The sequence below is a fragment of the Elephas maximus genome, chromosome 9 (genome assembly GCF_024166365.1).
Source record: "Elephas maximus indicus isolate mEleMax1 chromosome 9, mEleMax1 primary haplotype, whole genome shotgun sequence".
NCBI classification, from domain to species: Eukaryota; Metazoa; Chordata; class Mammalia; order Proboscidea; family Elephantidae; genus Elephas; species Elephas maximus.
Genome location: NC_064827.1, coordinates 51,370,496 through 51,386,681, shown reverse-complemented (window position 1 = coordinate 51,386,681; position 16,186 = coordinate 51,370,496). Strand labels below are relative to the sequence as shown.

The 16,186-nt window shown below is 38.3% G+C and overlaps 1 protein-coding gene across 1 annotated transcript in view; it reads left to right on the top strand.

Moving 5' to 3' along the window:
* Positions 1–16,186, top strand: part of GRIN3A (glutamate ionotropic receptor NMDA type subunit 3A) — a 206,772-nt gene that overhangs the window by 139,291 nt on the left and 51,295 nt on the right. The window contains exons 4-6 of the mRNA XM_049896140.1: positions 1,384–1,529; positions 5,808–5,923; positions 14,013–14,164. Coding sequence (XP_049752097.1) covers positions 1,384–1,529; positions 5,808–5,923; positions 14,013–14,164 — 414 coding nt within the window. The remainder of the gene's footprint in view (positions 1–1,383; positions 1,530–5,807; positions 5,924–14,012; positions 14,165–16,186) is intronic.

Sequence of the window (16,186 nt, the reverse complement as noted above, 5' to 3'; positions counted from 1 at the left end):
CCTTGCACAGCATTCTATAAAGATGAACCATGGTTTTTTAACTATTGCCGTATTGTTACCATATCCAGTGATATCTTAAATTTTTTGAGTTGTAAACAACTTGAAAATCTAATTATTAAAAAAAAAACTCTGTATTATCTCCCTCCATGGAAGAAAATTACCAACACATTTTTACAAGAAATTTTGCCAACATTCATGGATTCCAGCCCCAGAGCTTCAGGTCTGAATCAATGCTAAAATATGAAGCATAACAGAAAAGCAGACAGACTTCACTGTAACAACTGTGGAGAAGTACCTCCAATTGCTGTCGAGTCGGTTCTGACTTAATGGAATGTGTGTCAGTGTGTGTTACAAGTGTCAGGATGAGTAAAACTGTGCCCTGTAGGATTTTCAATGTCCAACTCCACTTCTAACCTTTCAGTTAGTAGCTGAGTGCATTAGCCATTTCTACCACCCAGGGCCTCTGTGGAAAAGTACAATCTCTACTAAAATACTGCTGACTATAGGATATTTGACTATTTTCATAATACGGCCCAATCTCAGTTCATGCTTACATTTGAAATACTTCGCATTTTAAATTCCATATCAACTCTTCTCTGCAACTTTCATGGAAAATGATGTTTCATGTGATATATCTTTATTATTCTTAGTGACAGAACGTCCTTGCACAGCTCCAAACATACTACTTCTCCTCACTGTAGGTCTTGCATCCTGGAGACCTATGACATTACTAGGTCTACCCTGCTGCGCCTCTCCTCAGTTGCCCCGAATTATATTACATACCATTGCATTTGAGTAAATATGCAGCATGAACCAGCATTTTAGAGTACAGTTACTTTAAGGTAACAGGTCGTTTCATAATAAAAACAAAAATAAATCCACAAACTTAAAATGCAATATAGCATTTAGACAGATAAGCATAAAAGAGATGGATCCACTGTTGAGTCATATGAATTGTAATCTCTGGATGCAAGGTTTTAACACGGCTTTGTGTTGTTCCAATTTATTAAATAAGATAATTTATTATCTTGATTGTATACTTTGTGTGCTGTGTACTGTACAATGACAAGACTAATTCCACATGCCAAATTGGACAGTTTCTAAAGAATCCTGATAGGTTTTTAATATAAAGCAGAAGATTGACCTGTATATTTTGTCTGTTGTTTGCATCTGAAGACAGAGCAGTTACTGATGAGAAAGCTGGAGTGTGAGAGCACATGTACCTATGTCCGTCTACACATTTCTATGTGCATGGTTATGCCTGTGTCTGTGTGATTTAAATTTTAAGTTATTATTAGATTCCAAACAGTGATGAAAAGGGAATTTCTGAAAACAGTTCTAGGAATAATTTATATTAAAGGCATTTCTTTTTTTCCGTGACAGCTCCATCATCCCTCCCAAGGTTTCCGCTTTGGAACTGTCCGGGAAAGCAGTGCTGAAGATTACGTGAGGCAAAGTTTCCCAGAGATGCATGAGTATATGAGAAGGTACAATGTACCAACCACCCCTCATGGAGTAGAGAATCTGAAGTGAGTGTCAATCTCCTGGGTCCAAAAAGTTCTCATGAAGAGAAATCATTTAGCTACTGACATAGTTTTTGCTGGACTTTGAAATTAACAGCTAAACATAAAAAAAGAAAAAAAATTTTTTTTTAATGTTAAACATACCCACTGTGTATTCACTAGTATCTCCCACTGTGTGAGACCCAGGAAACCATGCAGAAGAGTGTGCACTGAATTATGTGACCTAGATCACTAGTTACCTGCATAGTCCCAAGTTGGCAGTAGCTTTGCCCAAAGAGTCAGTGGGGTCGTTAGTGTAGCAGATGTTGGGGAAGGCAAATGTTGGCTTGACATCGCTTGGGAAAATGATGGTGTCGAAATGATCAAATACTCGGGGAATGTGGCCAGAGAATAAAGTGTCTCAGAGCAACTCTTCCTTCACAGAGAATTTCTGAGCCTACTGAATGCCTCTGCTTGTCATAAGGAAATGAAATTTATCTTAGAGATTTCCTTAGAAAGGAAACGGAAAGCAATGATTCCCATGCCTGCATCCTTCTCATCAGAATTTATGAGAAGCAATCAGGAGCAATCACATTGCCATAGCAGACTATCAGAGCCCGTAATTCAGCTGAATGCAAAGGAGGACGTGCAGCTATGGGTTTGCTGATGGAGTCTGCCTGGGAGAAGGGAATGCGTGGCTCCCAATAAGCACCACTGCATGGGGATGAGCAGTCCCCCCCTCTTGCCTGAAGGCATCGGGACAATGACAATGACATTCAAACTGCCAGTCCCTGGAATTGTGCAGCATCAAGAAGCTGGCTTGTCCATGATCAGCCAAAGTAACTTTTCCAATGGACAGCAGGATCTGCTGTTTCAAATTCTTTTTTAAGAAGAGGAAATAAATAATTTCATGGAACATAAGGGGTTTGTTTCTCAAGAGCTCCAGTAATAGGCCCCTTAAACAATTTTATGGACTTTTAACTAGAGCCTAGAGAGAAAGCCTTGTGCTCCCAGATTTGGAAAGTTATATATGATGTTCAAGTACTATTAAATGGCACTTTTAATTTTGGAAGAACATAAAAACATTAAATTCCCTTTCTGATATTGAGTTTAGGGCTCCTTTGCCTCCCAGCTCCTCTTCTGCATTCTCTCCTTCCAGCCAGTTCATGCCTGAGAGAGAGAATATCAGAGATAGAATGGCTCCCCCCTAGAAAGCAAAGGCTGGCAAACTGGGCTCTGCTGGAAGTATGAAATGGTGAGATGAACTACCACTCCAGTCGGGAGCGCCACTCCAGTCAGTGCATTTATTTATTCTGGAGGCATCACCTGAGAAGGCCCCATGCCAAGAGTTGCCCCTGCCCTAGCCAAGAGAGACATGATCGTTACAGAGCTAGGTGCAGAGAGACAGGCTGAGGTCCAAGAGCGGTGACTTGTCCATGGTAATACAACTAGCAAATGGCAGATTCAGGACTAGAACCATGTCCCTGTAATCCAACAACTGCTGCAGGCTGGTCTAGGAACCATAATAGAAGACTGGGTCCTTACTGTTCAAAGAGTAGTCATGTTCCAGCAGCATCAGTAGCACCTGGGAGCTTTCTAGAAATGCAGACTCTCAGGTTCCATCCTAGACCTACTACATCTGAATTTGCATTTTAACAACCTCCCAAGTGACTCACTGATCAAGGTGAAATTGGAACATAGGCAGAGCTTATCATTAATGCACTCTCCCTGCTCTCTGGGCCTCCTATCCACTTTTGCCCTAGTCGCTACCTTTGTTCTTAGCCACCACAGTGGCACCGAACAGCCACAGGCCTTATGTTACCTCCTGATATCCCAGAGCCCTGACTTGCAGGGCACAACCCTGCAGTCTCCTGTACAAGGCAGATTCCTCTGTGTTATACCTGTCCCTTTCCTCTCCCATCAGAATTTCCTGGGGCTTCATTCTATTCCCTTAGTGCCCACATTTCTGGAATGAGAGTTGTCCAGTAAGTCAATCCTTATTAAAGTGTTCATTTCTTTTAATATTTTAATATATGACTATTATCTGTGGTATATGTATTTTTAAATGAATTCTCAAAGAGGAACAGAGCGTGTTCTATAATGGCAGAAACAACTGGATGCCCTGCCAACTACAGGGTAATTCATTCAGTCTAGAGGCTGCTTATCCCTGGGTCACACCCACCAGTTCCTCATCAATGACTTCGTCACACTCGAGCCTGCAAGCTGATTGCTCCTTACCTTCCTTTGCAGTACAGACCTGTCACTGCTAACTGCACTTTGCAGTCCGAAATCAGAGTAGTTATTTAAGGATACCAGTGAGATTGGACCTCAGGAATTACTGGTTATCAAAACCAAACGGAATCCCAAATTTTTTCTACTGTCATATTGCTCCCACAAATATTTGTGGAGTATTGGAAAATGATAACTGTCTACTATGTGGTTCCCAAGGCACATTCCACGACAATAGCAGTAAAACTTTGATTAGAGAATGTCTTTCAGCTCAATTTGCATTTTATTGCCAGGATTCCATTATGGCTTCTCAGCAGCAGCTCCTAGGAAACAAGTAAAATCCCCAAACCTTTCTGAAGCTTCCCACTATGTGGAGCTTGGAGGTGTTTTCATTTTGGTTAAAGTTAAGCACAAACCTCATCCTACCTTAAAACCAATATCCCTGGAAAGTGGATGCATTTTGGATTAACTAGTTCGCTTCCCAGAAGAGTGGAAAGAGGAAGTAACAGCCACTGGAACCTAAAAGGGAAGCTGACCTACTTACTACGTGCCCATGTGTAGTCCAGACAGTCATTTATGTAAAGATGTGCATCCTGCCTGATGATGCTCCTACAGGTGTCTAGAGATGCCTTTTTAATTTCTGATGGACCCTAGCCATGTTCTCCTCTGAGTTTAGAGGCCACTCCTCTGTGGTGAATTTTAATAGCTTCATTCCTGGCTCTAAGAGAGGAAAACTGAGCCAAAGTGGAAAGAGGAGAGTTGTTCTCTTTGCAGAGCTGTTTGGACAACCCTTAGACAGCATTAGAAAGCCTTTCCAAAAAGAATTTGAGGTGGCTAAAAACAAGAGTTATCTCATCACTTTGGACAATTCTGTTTTAAACATCTCCCTGCTTGCCCTCTCTGTAAGTGGGAGCCCAGCCCATGCTGAGACTTCTACTTCCTGTGGACCACCCCTGCATCTATGTTCAAAAATTGGAGAGACTTTCATGAAGGATGCCCAAGGCCCAGCCCACTGCCCATTCACTGATAAAGTTCAGGGACACATTCTTTAAATGATTCCTGCCTGAGCTGCCTGCTGGGATGGGAATGAAACATAAATCTCTAGAGATACTGCACATTAATAAATCAGGTCACTGAGATCTATTATATAAGCTTCCTCTTCCATTTATTAAATGCTAGCCTACGGACTTTAAAGAGACAGCAACTCCCTTTTCCCCAGGAGTTCTAGATCTCTTGTTTTGATTTCCTTTATATCTACTCCTAAACATGAAATAATGCCTGACCTCTGATGAACATGGTATTGATAATAACCGAAATAAATAAGGATTTCCACATGCTGATTGATGAGACCACCTGCCTCTAGCACTTGCTAGCTATACAACCTGAATCAAGTTACTTGGACTCTCTGAGCTTCAATTTCCTCATCTTTTAAAAGGGGATAATATTGCTGACCTCATGGTAGTTATGATTACTTAGTGATAAAATGTGTGTAAAACACTGAATAAAATGCTTACCACAAACAAGTCGCTCAGTAAATATAAATGAAATGAGACTTCTCTATATACCTCATTTACTTCAGAGTAACTGTGACTTTCTTACGGGATTTAAAGTAATGAACCAAAAAACCAAACCCATTGCCATCAAGTTGATTCTGACTCATGGCAACCCCATGTGTTCCAGAGTAGACTGAGTCAAGACTTTCTTGCCTGTAATCTTTTTGGAGGCGGATCACCAAATCTTTCTTCCGCAGCACCACTGGGTGGGTTCAAACTACCAACCTTTCGGTTAGAAGGCAAGCCCAAACCATTTATGCCACCCAGGGGCACCTCTAAAGTAATGAAAGGGACAGGTAAATAATCCTGCTGGAAAGACTCACATATTAGAGTGTCTGTTTCTGCTGGTCTGCACTCAACAGCTCAGCAAGGTGCCAAGAAGGCTGAGTCAGCAGCTAGCTAGCCTGTGCAGCCCTTAGTTTCCAGGTTTCTGTCCCCTAAAACAAAGCCAGCTGTCAGCCTTAGCACTTCCTGCTCATTAATGAATCATTTTTTGCTTTTCTTCTCTCGGTCTTAAATATAGGAATGATCCAGAGAAACTGGACGCCTTCATCATGGACAAAGCCCTTCTGGATTATGAAGTGTCAATAGATGCTGACTGCAAACTTCTAACTGTGGGGAAGCCATTTGCCATGGAAGGTATTAATCAGTCACTCTCAATTCATTTTTACTCAGCATGTGCTCAGTTTGCTAACCTAGCAAGTCAGAAATGCCAGCGTCGGAGGCAAAAAGCTATCTATCTGCCCTTGTTTTCATTTTCAACTCTTAAGCACTAAGCTATGAAGTCGCTGAATTTAGGAATTTATTTTTCACCTACTCAACAAGCATTTATATACTCAATATTTAGGAAAAAAAAAATTGTTACCCAAAGATGTTGCTTCAGATATCTGGGAGTCGTGTATAGGATAATAAATGGGAAGTCTGGTTTAAATTTAATGATATTTTCTAATCACTAAATCTTGTGATAAATCCAATGCCGAAACTAGAATGATTACATTTTACAATTGGAAGAACCCAATGTCCATCTAATCCAATCTACTAGTTTTATGCACAAAAAAGCCAAGGGACATTACATCAATTTTTCATGATCATATAATTAGATGGTAATGCAGGGCTTAGAATCCAAATCTCATGGTTCTTAATTCATTGTTTTTCTACTAGTTGGAAAATAGCTAAAAAAAAAATCTCTCACTCTATAGCTTAGTACCGTAAACTAAACCTTGTTTGGGACCTCAGGTTTGCCTTACTCCCCACTAGCATCAAATTTTTGTTTCCAACTTTTTGATTTTTTGATTCAACCAATCAATCAAACTTCAGGACCAAAGAAGGATTGCTTTGTCAGGAGCTCCTTTCATTCTGGACGACGGTTGATATATGGAGCTGATAGTTTGAACCAGCAAATTTCACGCCACCGAATTCCCAGCTTCCCTTCCCTAACAGTACATGCTGGCTTTCAAGACAGCCAAGCTCACTTGTCAGATAACACTCTGGCTTGAAACAATCCCATAAAATTTTTTTTTTTTTTTTATAGGAGTGCCCAAATCCTGTTTCAGGAAACCTGTACTTTCTGTATGTTAACTATGGTATCAAGACTACTCTGATTTCAGTTTCCTAACCATACCTGGCCTCTGTCTTCCCTAAAAACATCGACAGATTTTTTACTTCAGTCTTTGTTTTTGTGGTGAATGAGAACGTAACAGCCGATGCTGTTTCTTCATACCTTCTCCTGGTAGAAATCGCCTCCTCTCCAGGCAAAGTGACCCTCACCCGAACCAGGAGCAGAACTCTGGAAGAGAGAGATTTCATGGTAGTGGCCTATTCAGACTACAGTCTTGGCCAGCAAAGGCAGAAAAGAACAAGAAAAAGCTAGGCAACCAAATGAACATTTATTATATAACCCCATTTTGATGAAACAGTGGAAAAGTTCCCATTTTTTTGGCATCTGGGGATATGGAAGGGATGTTACATTTTATTTTTGTCCTAGATGCACTCACTGGGTAATTGAGGTTCTTTCTGCCATTAGCAGCTACTAACAATGAATCATGTGTAGCAGGCATAAGAACAAGGGACTCCATTTTCTACCTTTGTCTTCAGGGGGTAACCCTATCTTGTCAAAAGGCAGTGGTGAGATGGCTTGTTTGCCTCTGCTAGACCCCAGTGCCAGATGCCACACAATTAACTCCCCACTGGTTTCCTTTTTACATTTCCATCTGTGCTCGAGACTTAGTTCCATGCAGTTCTCATCATCTCTAGACACCAAGTTTTTTCCAAAGGGTATAAACACAAAATGGCGCATGGAAGAGTTCTCCCTGGGAAAGAGCTGGAAGGCTGTAGATTTGGATAGAGACAGCATTGTTATTGTTGCTGGTTTAGTACCAAAACAAATGGGGTACAAATCAGAAAATTTAGTTCAATACTGGCCCTTCCAACAAGTTCACAACCTAAAAACAGAGCTTGGCAACACAAAGGGAGGTGACTTCTGAGTTAAAAACAATGTGTTACAAATACTAATAAAAGCCTTGATTCTGCTTTTTGTAAAGAATGGCAATCTCATAGATTTTTAGGAAAGTATTTTGCTCTTTTAATGAAATTTTTAAAAATATTATATGCTTTCCTTTAACATTTAGGTTTCTTGAACTTCTAAAAAAATGTTGACTTTATTATTAATAAGTTAGACTATATAGGCATAAATAACCATCAAAGCAGTTTATGTACAATACTTACCCATTTAGTTTATGGAAATGTTTTGTATGCCTCTCTGTTCACAGGTTCTAGTACAATGCTAGGTATATAAAAGTTGTGTGATAAATGATGCATTACCTATTAGAAAACTCATTAGGTTAGATTTGAAACAAGTACCTAATTAACCTACTAATATAGTTAAGTTAGAAAAGCATCCTGATAATCTGTATATACTTTCCAAGTACTTAAATGATGTAAGGAATTTACTTACACAGGAAGGAAAACAGTTCATTGATTCACTGTACGTAGTATTGATATCACACCAACTCAGTGCGACTACTGGAATACTCCCCCCAACTTCACTATCCTGCATTTATTTAAGATTAAAAGGCAAAAGTAAGCCAAATGAGAGACAGTGGCTCCATCTTAAGTTTGAAACCTTTTCAAGGGTACTGAAGGGCACACAGCAGAGCAAACCAAGACTATTAAGAATTCAAGAGCATCTGGAAAGTCTTTGGTCGTATTAAATATACACCAGTGGCACGAAGACATATCATGTGCTCAGGAAAAAAGAAGTGTTGAGATAAATGAATACATGTTCTAACATTAGGCATTTGAACTAGCTGACAATAAAGGTCAAATGAGGAGAAAGAGTAATGGGACTCTTTCTGCCAAAGACCTTTGCCTCTTTATGAGTTAGTTCTTTCACGTGCTTTCCGATAATTATTTAATACCGTGCTTGGAGTGCTAGCTCTGGAGTCTGAGTGCCTGGGTTAGAATAGACTTGCTGTCTAGTTGTGTGACGACGTTGGGTAAGTTACATAAGTGTTCTCTAGGTTCCTCATCTGCATAATGGGGATATTAATAGTACTTTTATGATAGGGTTGTTGTGATACATACAATGGATGTAGAAGCATCCCTGGCACATAGCATGTACTCAATAAATTATTATTATCCAGTATGTTGAATTAATAACTTGAGATCAAATTGGCTCTAAAATTCTCCCAGGATAGCTTTGCACATATCTCGGCTTCTCTCACACACTCCTCTTCTGATTTTGATGTGGTGAGGAAACCCGTTTTTTAAAGTTTTCTTTATAGTTAGGACTATTACATTGTGCTCGGAGGCAATGCCCCAGAATAGCTAAAATGTATTGCCAGGACAGACTGCAAAACTGAATGGAGCCTTTTTTCCTGAAGTATTTTTTAACTCTCCTTTATTTTCAAATTTCCCAACCACATTTCAGGAAAATTCTGTTAGTTTACAGATTTCTAACTGTATACTTGCTAGCCAAATTGTATTTCCACTACCCTTAGTTGAGTAAAGCTGATTTATCCATGGAGAGAAGATCAGAATTCTATTCTGAAAATTGTTCTCTTGGGCTATTAAGCTGTATCCAATTTCCAGGGAGCCCGATGCCTTCATCTTTAGGGTTGAAGAATTCCGTTTTGCTTCATCCATCAACCACAAAATAGTCAACCTTGTCTTTATTGCAAAGCCACACTTCTAATGATAATGAAAGCAACTCAGGCTGTTCTGAGTCAGCAATTTAAAAATAATTCTTTGACCAATGAATACAATCAAATTTGAAAAGCAACTGATAATAAGAAGGGTGGAAATGAAACAGTCAGCGTTTTACTTTTTTATGTTTTTGGATAAAATGGATTTTTATTTATTTTATCTCAATCCCATTCTCATCTCCACATAGCTTTTTTCCCCTATTTTTCTCCTGTTTCCATATGCAGTTTGTTTAAATTTTCAAATAATAATAATTAATGTAAGGAAAATCATTAAAATCTCAACATTGAATATACCCCATTTGAAATAGAAAATTCCAAATGATAGTAACCTATTTTTAGCAGCCAATTTCAATTTAACCTAGACGTGATGGAGTACAGTGATTTAATATTTATTATTTCCTATGTACCAATTTTTTATAAATGTCAGTACAACTTCAACATAGCTTTTTCCCAAGGGTAATTTTAATACTTTTGTTGTAGTGCCAAAATTCTATTCTTAGAATATGTACAAGATTTGTCATAAGTATTATATTATCTTCCAATTTTTAAACTTTCTAATCATGCATTTTTCTCTCTTCTACCCAAATATACCTCTATCTAGGATCAGTCTAAGATTCTTTCCCCCATGCTCTGATCTGGTAGCATTCTCTCATTCCTCTGAACTTGCACAGAGATTTCTCTTTGCTCATCACTGAGTTCTATTCATTAGATTTTACCTTTACTGAATTTATGCCTCATCTATCTTTGTATTACAAAACAACGTCATGTAACTAACTTCCTACTGTGTTACGTAGTTATTTATGTATGCCTCATCTCCTCCATGCCATCATAAGCTTCATAAGGATAGCCCACGTGTCTAATTTAACTTGGTAACCTACAGAGGATTTGGTAGAGTATCTGGCACAGAATAACTTTCTATGAAATTAATGAATGAAAAATGAAAACAATTCTGCCATTTTTACACTATTCCGGACTGGAATTATTGGATTTAATAGGATTTTTAGAAGAAACAGTGTACAGTCAAGGAGGATCTTCACTAGTTACTTCCTGAACATATGTATTTGTATACCATTTGGGAGCTCTACTTATACTATATCCACACAACTGATTAAAAAGTTAAAAAAAAAAATCTGGCAATGAATAATGCATATTTCTGTCTGCTGAAAACAAATCACCGGTTGAGATGATTGTGGCTTTTTACCGAATTGCCTGGTTTGGAGGGATCACATCAATATGGCTGTAGTGATAGTGTGTTGAAGGGGAGGAAATAAGTCAAGTATTGACCTGGCCACATGTTATAATGTTACGAGCATTAGCATTAGAATCAGACAGACTTACTTTCACGTACTGGCTTTGCCAACTACTAGCTGTGTGACCTTGGGCAGGTTACTTACTCAAACTTTAGATCTTTAAGTAATAACTACCCTGTATGGGTTCATGTAGGAATTAGACACATGTGCAATGGTGTAACTGGTAATAGCAGAGTTCGGTATCTATAGTTCTTACTATTAGAAGCCCAGAATAATTTAAATAAACTGTATGCCATAATCTAGTGCACAATCTTGTTCTAGTGCATGATATACAAAATGGGGTAAGATATGTAGAATGTTTATTATAGGCCGGTACTTGGTATATAGTAGTAAGCCCTCAATAAATATTAGAAATTATGGTTGTTGTAGTTATTGCAGAAACTATTGTCTCAGGGAGACAACCATGTTAATATTGAGCAAACCTAATTATCCTGACCATCAGTCCACTCCCACCAGATAGTTTCAAGTCCTCCTACTACATGCTCTTATGTCTCCCAGTTCTTCTCCTTGGTGGCAGTTATCCTAATTGTAATGAAATAAAGCATTATGCAGTGCACAGGGACCATATCTGACCTGCTCACTGCTAAACCCCCACCACTTAACACAGTGCCTCTTCATTCAGTAAGTATTTGTAGAATGGGTGAATAAAAGAATGAATGTGTAAGTCAGTGGCTCTTACTATATACAGTGCCTAGTATTGTGCCTAAAACATAAATAAGTACTAAATAAATATTTTTGGAACCAAATTGTCAGTGACATTCATTATATTATTAAGTCTCTAAGGAAAACTGGTTACATTCTTAGCTACTCATTATAAAACTGTTATTTAATGGTAACATCAGCCGAAGAATAAGCTATCCATCAAAAAGTCTTTTAATGTCCATCTTGCCTTTCAAACAAAAACTACTAGGCATAAAACAGGCACTCAGAATGACTCATTGAATGGAACATTCTAATCAGGGCTTTGACATTGTCATCATTTCCTTGACTCCCCGTTGTTAAGGAACAAAGAAAATTGTCAGAAAAAAAAAATCATACAGCTCTTTAAAAATAAAATTTTTTCTGCATTATTATTTCTTCTCTTTCATTGCTTATACATGCATCTCAGCCTCATATTTTTAAAAAAGGATTTTGTGTATCTGCATCTAAAAAAAAAAAAAGGAACAAAAACTAATGTCCTTGGGAAGAAATGTTAAGATAGAGTAATTATAGATGTTTGTTTCCATTAAGTATCTTTGGATCTTTGACAATCTTTTAGCTTTTATCTGTGAAGAAGAAGCCAGTCATTTTCTTAATTTATCTTCTTCAGTCATCTTAAGGGAAATAAATATTTTCTTGACTATGATATCCAATAGCTAAAAACAAAATGTAGTTAGTCTCTTTCATTTGGCTTTCATATGGAGATTAAGAGTATAGTAACAGTTTGGAAAGCAAGTAAAGCCAAGCTGGGGCAAGCCATTTAATAAAACTCTAACAACAAATTATATGCATCTCTGTGCTCCTCTCCCATCCCTTCCCCTGCCTCCTTTGACCTGAATAATCACTGTCATGGATCTTTGGTTAATCATTTTCAGTTTTTTTCTTTTTTTCTAAAACATAGTTTTATCACATACATTTAGATTCCAAGAACTTACTGTTTTGAATGTTTTTCCATTTTATAAGGTGGATTCTTACAGCATATGGTCTTCTGGGATCGACCTTTTTCAGTCAGTAACATATTGCTAAGAGTCACTCACCGTATTTCCTGTAGTTGCAGTTCATATATTTCATACTATGTAATATTCCAGTTGTGTGAATATTCCATAAATCTATCCATTCTCTTGTCAATGGACATTTGGGTTGTTTCCAATTTTTGCTATTATGAATAATGCCTCTAAATATATTCTAGTGTGTAACTTGTCAAAGTATAAAATAACAAGAACTCTGTAAGGAGAGAAATGATAGAGTTTTATTGAGGATTTGTTATAGGCGAAGCTGGGGCAACACTTGGTAAAATCCCAAGTGCTCCGCAGTCCAGAAGGGGAGAGGTATTTTTATACAGGAGGGCTGGGCGTTACACATGAATTACAAGAAAATCTTTCACAATATCAGTTAATCTCTTTTCCATCACAGACTTTCTGGGGGCAAACTGCACAAGCAATTTTCTAAATGCAATCTTATATAAATATCTTTTTGGGGAACATTCTGGTCATACCTTTTTTGGAACATTTTTATACTTGCTTAACTACAAACTATAGCTTTGTATTCTTTCTGAGAACAGAAAATTTTTTCACAGTCTTTGTTAAGCATAACTACATACTTGTTCACTCAAGGGGGTAGGCGCACACATTCTGAAAGCAGAAGCAGAGATCTAGGACAACAGGAGAAATTTGATTCAGACCTGTGTCAGCCACTTTAGTCATGCCAAGTGCCTCAGTTTTAAGGTGCTCTTACAGAATACCCTCTTCTGACTGTGAATTTCCTTGATCACAATTATAAGAGTGTTTTTACCCAATCCTTTAGTGTGCTTGTGGAGGAGTTCTTTGGGAATGTATTTAGGAGTAGAATTGCTAGTCTGAAAGTATGCAAATGTTCAACTTCATTAGATAATACCAAACTGTTTTCCAAATTTGTTATATCAGTGTACAGTCCCACAGATAAGGTATAAGTGACCTTATTGATCCATATCTTCTCCAACATTTAGTATTATCAGACTTTTTTTCCAACAATTCAAGTTAGTTATTAAAAGTTCTTGTTAATGTTTTAGTTTTCATGCCGCATAGTATGTTCATGTGGTGCTATTATATTATTTAAAATAAATAAAATAAAAGTTAAAGAGGGCCATGCGTGACCAACCAAAGATCGGGATTAATCCAGTTTTTCATACTTAAGGCCCAGAGGAGAGGTCGAAGGAGTGGTAGTTAGGGAATTCTAGCTCTGGTACAGACTTGAGAGATTGCTTCTAAAAAATATGAAAGAAGGCCTTGGGATAAAATGTCCCCCTAGCACACTGTGCACAGCCCATTTCTCTCCTTTGCAGATTCGTCTCATCTGCTCAGAGATGCCTCAGATCTAAGGATAGTCATAGCTGAAAACATCTTTGAGTCCTTTGACGTAAGGATGGTGAAAACTCACCACATCCTTGTTGTCAGGTCTGATAACAATAATATACAAGTATGGCGGGAATCTTTCAAGAACAGTATGGAAAATTCATCTGAGATTGTATTTTTTTCCTAGGATATGGCATTGGTCTCCCACCCAACTCTCCACTGACCTCCAATATATCTGATCTAATCAGTCAATACAAATCACATGGGTTTATGGATGTGCTACATGACAAATGGTACAAGGTCGTTCCCTGTGGCAAGAGAAGTTTCGCTGTCACTGAGGTAAGGAGAGGCTGCTGCTAAAAGTGTACATTTTGTGCAGATTTACTTTGAAGAATATGAGGAAATGCTCTTCTTACCTGTGCCTTGTGGTCAACGATCCATGCTATTACATCCACCAGGCCTTTCCATATTTGGGGTGCTCCTAACTTCAAGAATGCCCATTCCCACAGGAATTTCCAATGAGACATGTTTATCTTAGATTTAAATATGAAGCTATTTTGTTAAGTAAATGTCTAAATTTCTACTTTTCCCATATACCCTATGTCCACAAGTGCAGAAGAAATGCTATTCTGAATTAAAACAATTGTATCTGAGATTGACATAAACAGTGTTTGGTGTAACCATTAATTGCTGGCCAGGATGTGGACTTCAGATTATCCTTCAGGATCTAATCAGGGCTTTGCTAACTTCCCAGTGGTACTTGTCCAGTGATAAATCCTTTGTGGGTTTAGTTTTTTGGGGTTTGGGTTTAGAAAAATAGAATTACTTTAACTGGTAATTCTTTGACTACAGAACCATAGATTTTTTTTTTAGAACTGAAACAGCAATTTCCCTTCATTTTACGGATGGGGAACTAATACCCAGAGATACTAAGTGGTTTTCCTAAGGTGCACAAATAGTCAGAATCCACCCACCTCTTTCTATTGCGGTATGCTGCCTTTAAGATGCAATTAGAAAGAAAGCCACAAAGTCAGCCAATATTTAGATGATGAAAATAGTAGACTAAGAGGTGTGTCCAGAGCCATGGTCTCAAATATTTTAAAAAGAAGCTAAATAATCCAGTACAAGGTCAGCCTAAAATTAAAAACAGCAGCAACAACAAAAACTGAAGCCAACAATAATGATTTTAAATGGCATCTATTTGCCAATGACTCCCAAATTTATATTTCAATACAAACCCTTCTTCTGAGTTCCCAAACCATATATCCACCTTCCTATTTGACATTTCCACTTGAATACCCTACAGGCATCTCAAATTTAACTTGTCAAAAACTAAACCCTTGATCTTCCCTCCTAAGCCTGCTTTTCCTCCTATTTCCTGTCTTAGTAAATGGCACCTCTGTTCATTCAATTACTTGTTCCAGAAACTGGCAGAGATCCTTAATGCCTCCCACATCTCACCTTCTGCATCCATCAACAAGCCATATATTTTCCTCTTATAAAATTTGTTTCAAATATGCCCATTTATTGCCATCTTCACTGTCATCACACTAGTCCAAGCCATCAGCACTCACCTGGACCACAGCAAGAGCCTCCCAACTGGTCTCAGTTTTCACTCCTGCCTCTCTCCAATCCATTTTCCACATGACAGATCATTCCTCCACTCAGAAACCTGCAAAGGCCTCTCATGGTAATTAGGGTAAAATCTGAAAGGCTGAACGTGACCTACAATGCCCTATGGGCCTGACCTGCTCACTGCTTCAGCCTTGACTCATTTTCCTTCTCACTCCTTACAGCCTCACCATATGGCCAGTTTTTTAGATGGAAATCCATCAGTAGCTTCCCTGCTTTGAGGTCTCTGCACATGCAGTTGTCTCCTCCTCACATGGTCTTCTCCCTGATGTTTGCCCAGCTAACACCTCATTACTAACTCCCTTCTGAAGTCTCCCTTCTTCAGAGCCTACCCATAGTCCCTGATCCAATCTGAATCATATCTCCCTGTTAAAATCTCATATCTCACATTATTTCATAGACATCATAATTTATAAACTTCACAATATATCTGATGCATATTTAATCAGATTTTTATTTGTTTAATATGTTTCTCCTTCGTTAGATTGTAAGAGCCCTGGGGCAGAGACTTTGTTCACTATTGTATTCTCAATGCCTGGTGTATAGCAGGCATTCAGTAAGAAATTGTGAAATAAATGAATCAGGACAACATACCCAAGAAGTTGAGGAGCAGAGGTAAGAGCATAGAGCAGGAATGAGATAGACAGGTAGGTAGGCAAAGAAAGGCAGAGAAAGATAATTTTACTTAGTGGGATAACAGAAGAAGTGTGTTTTTTCCCCCAAGCCAGA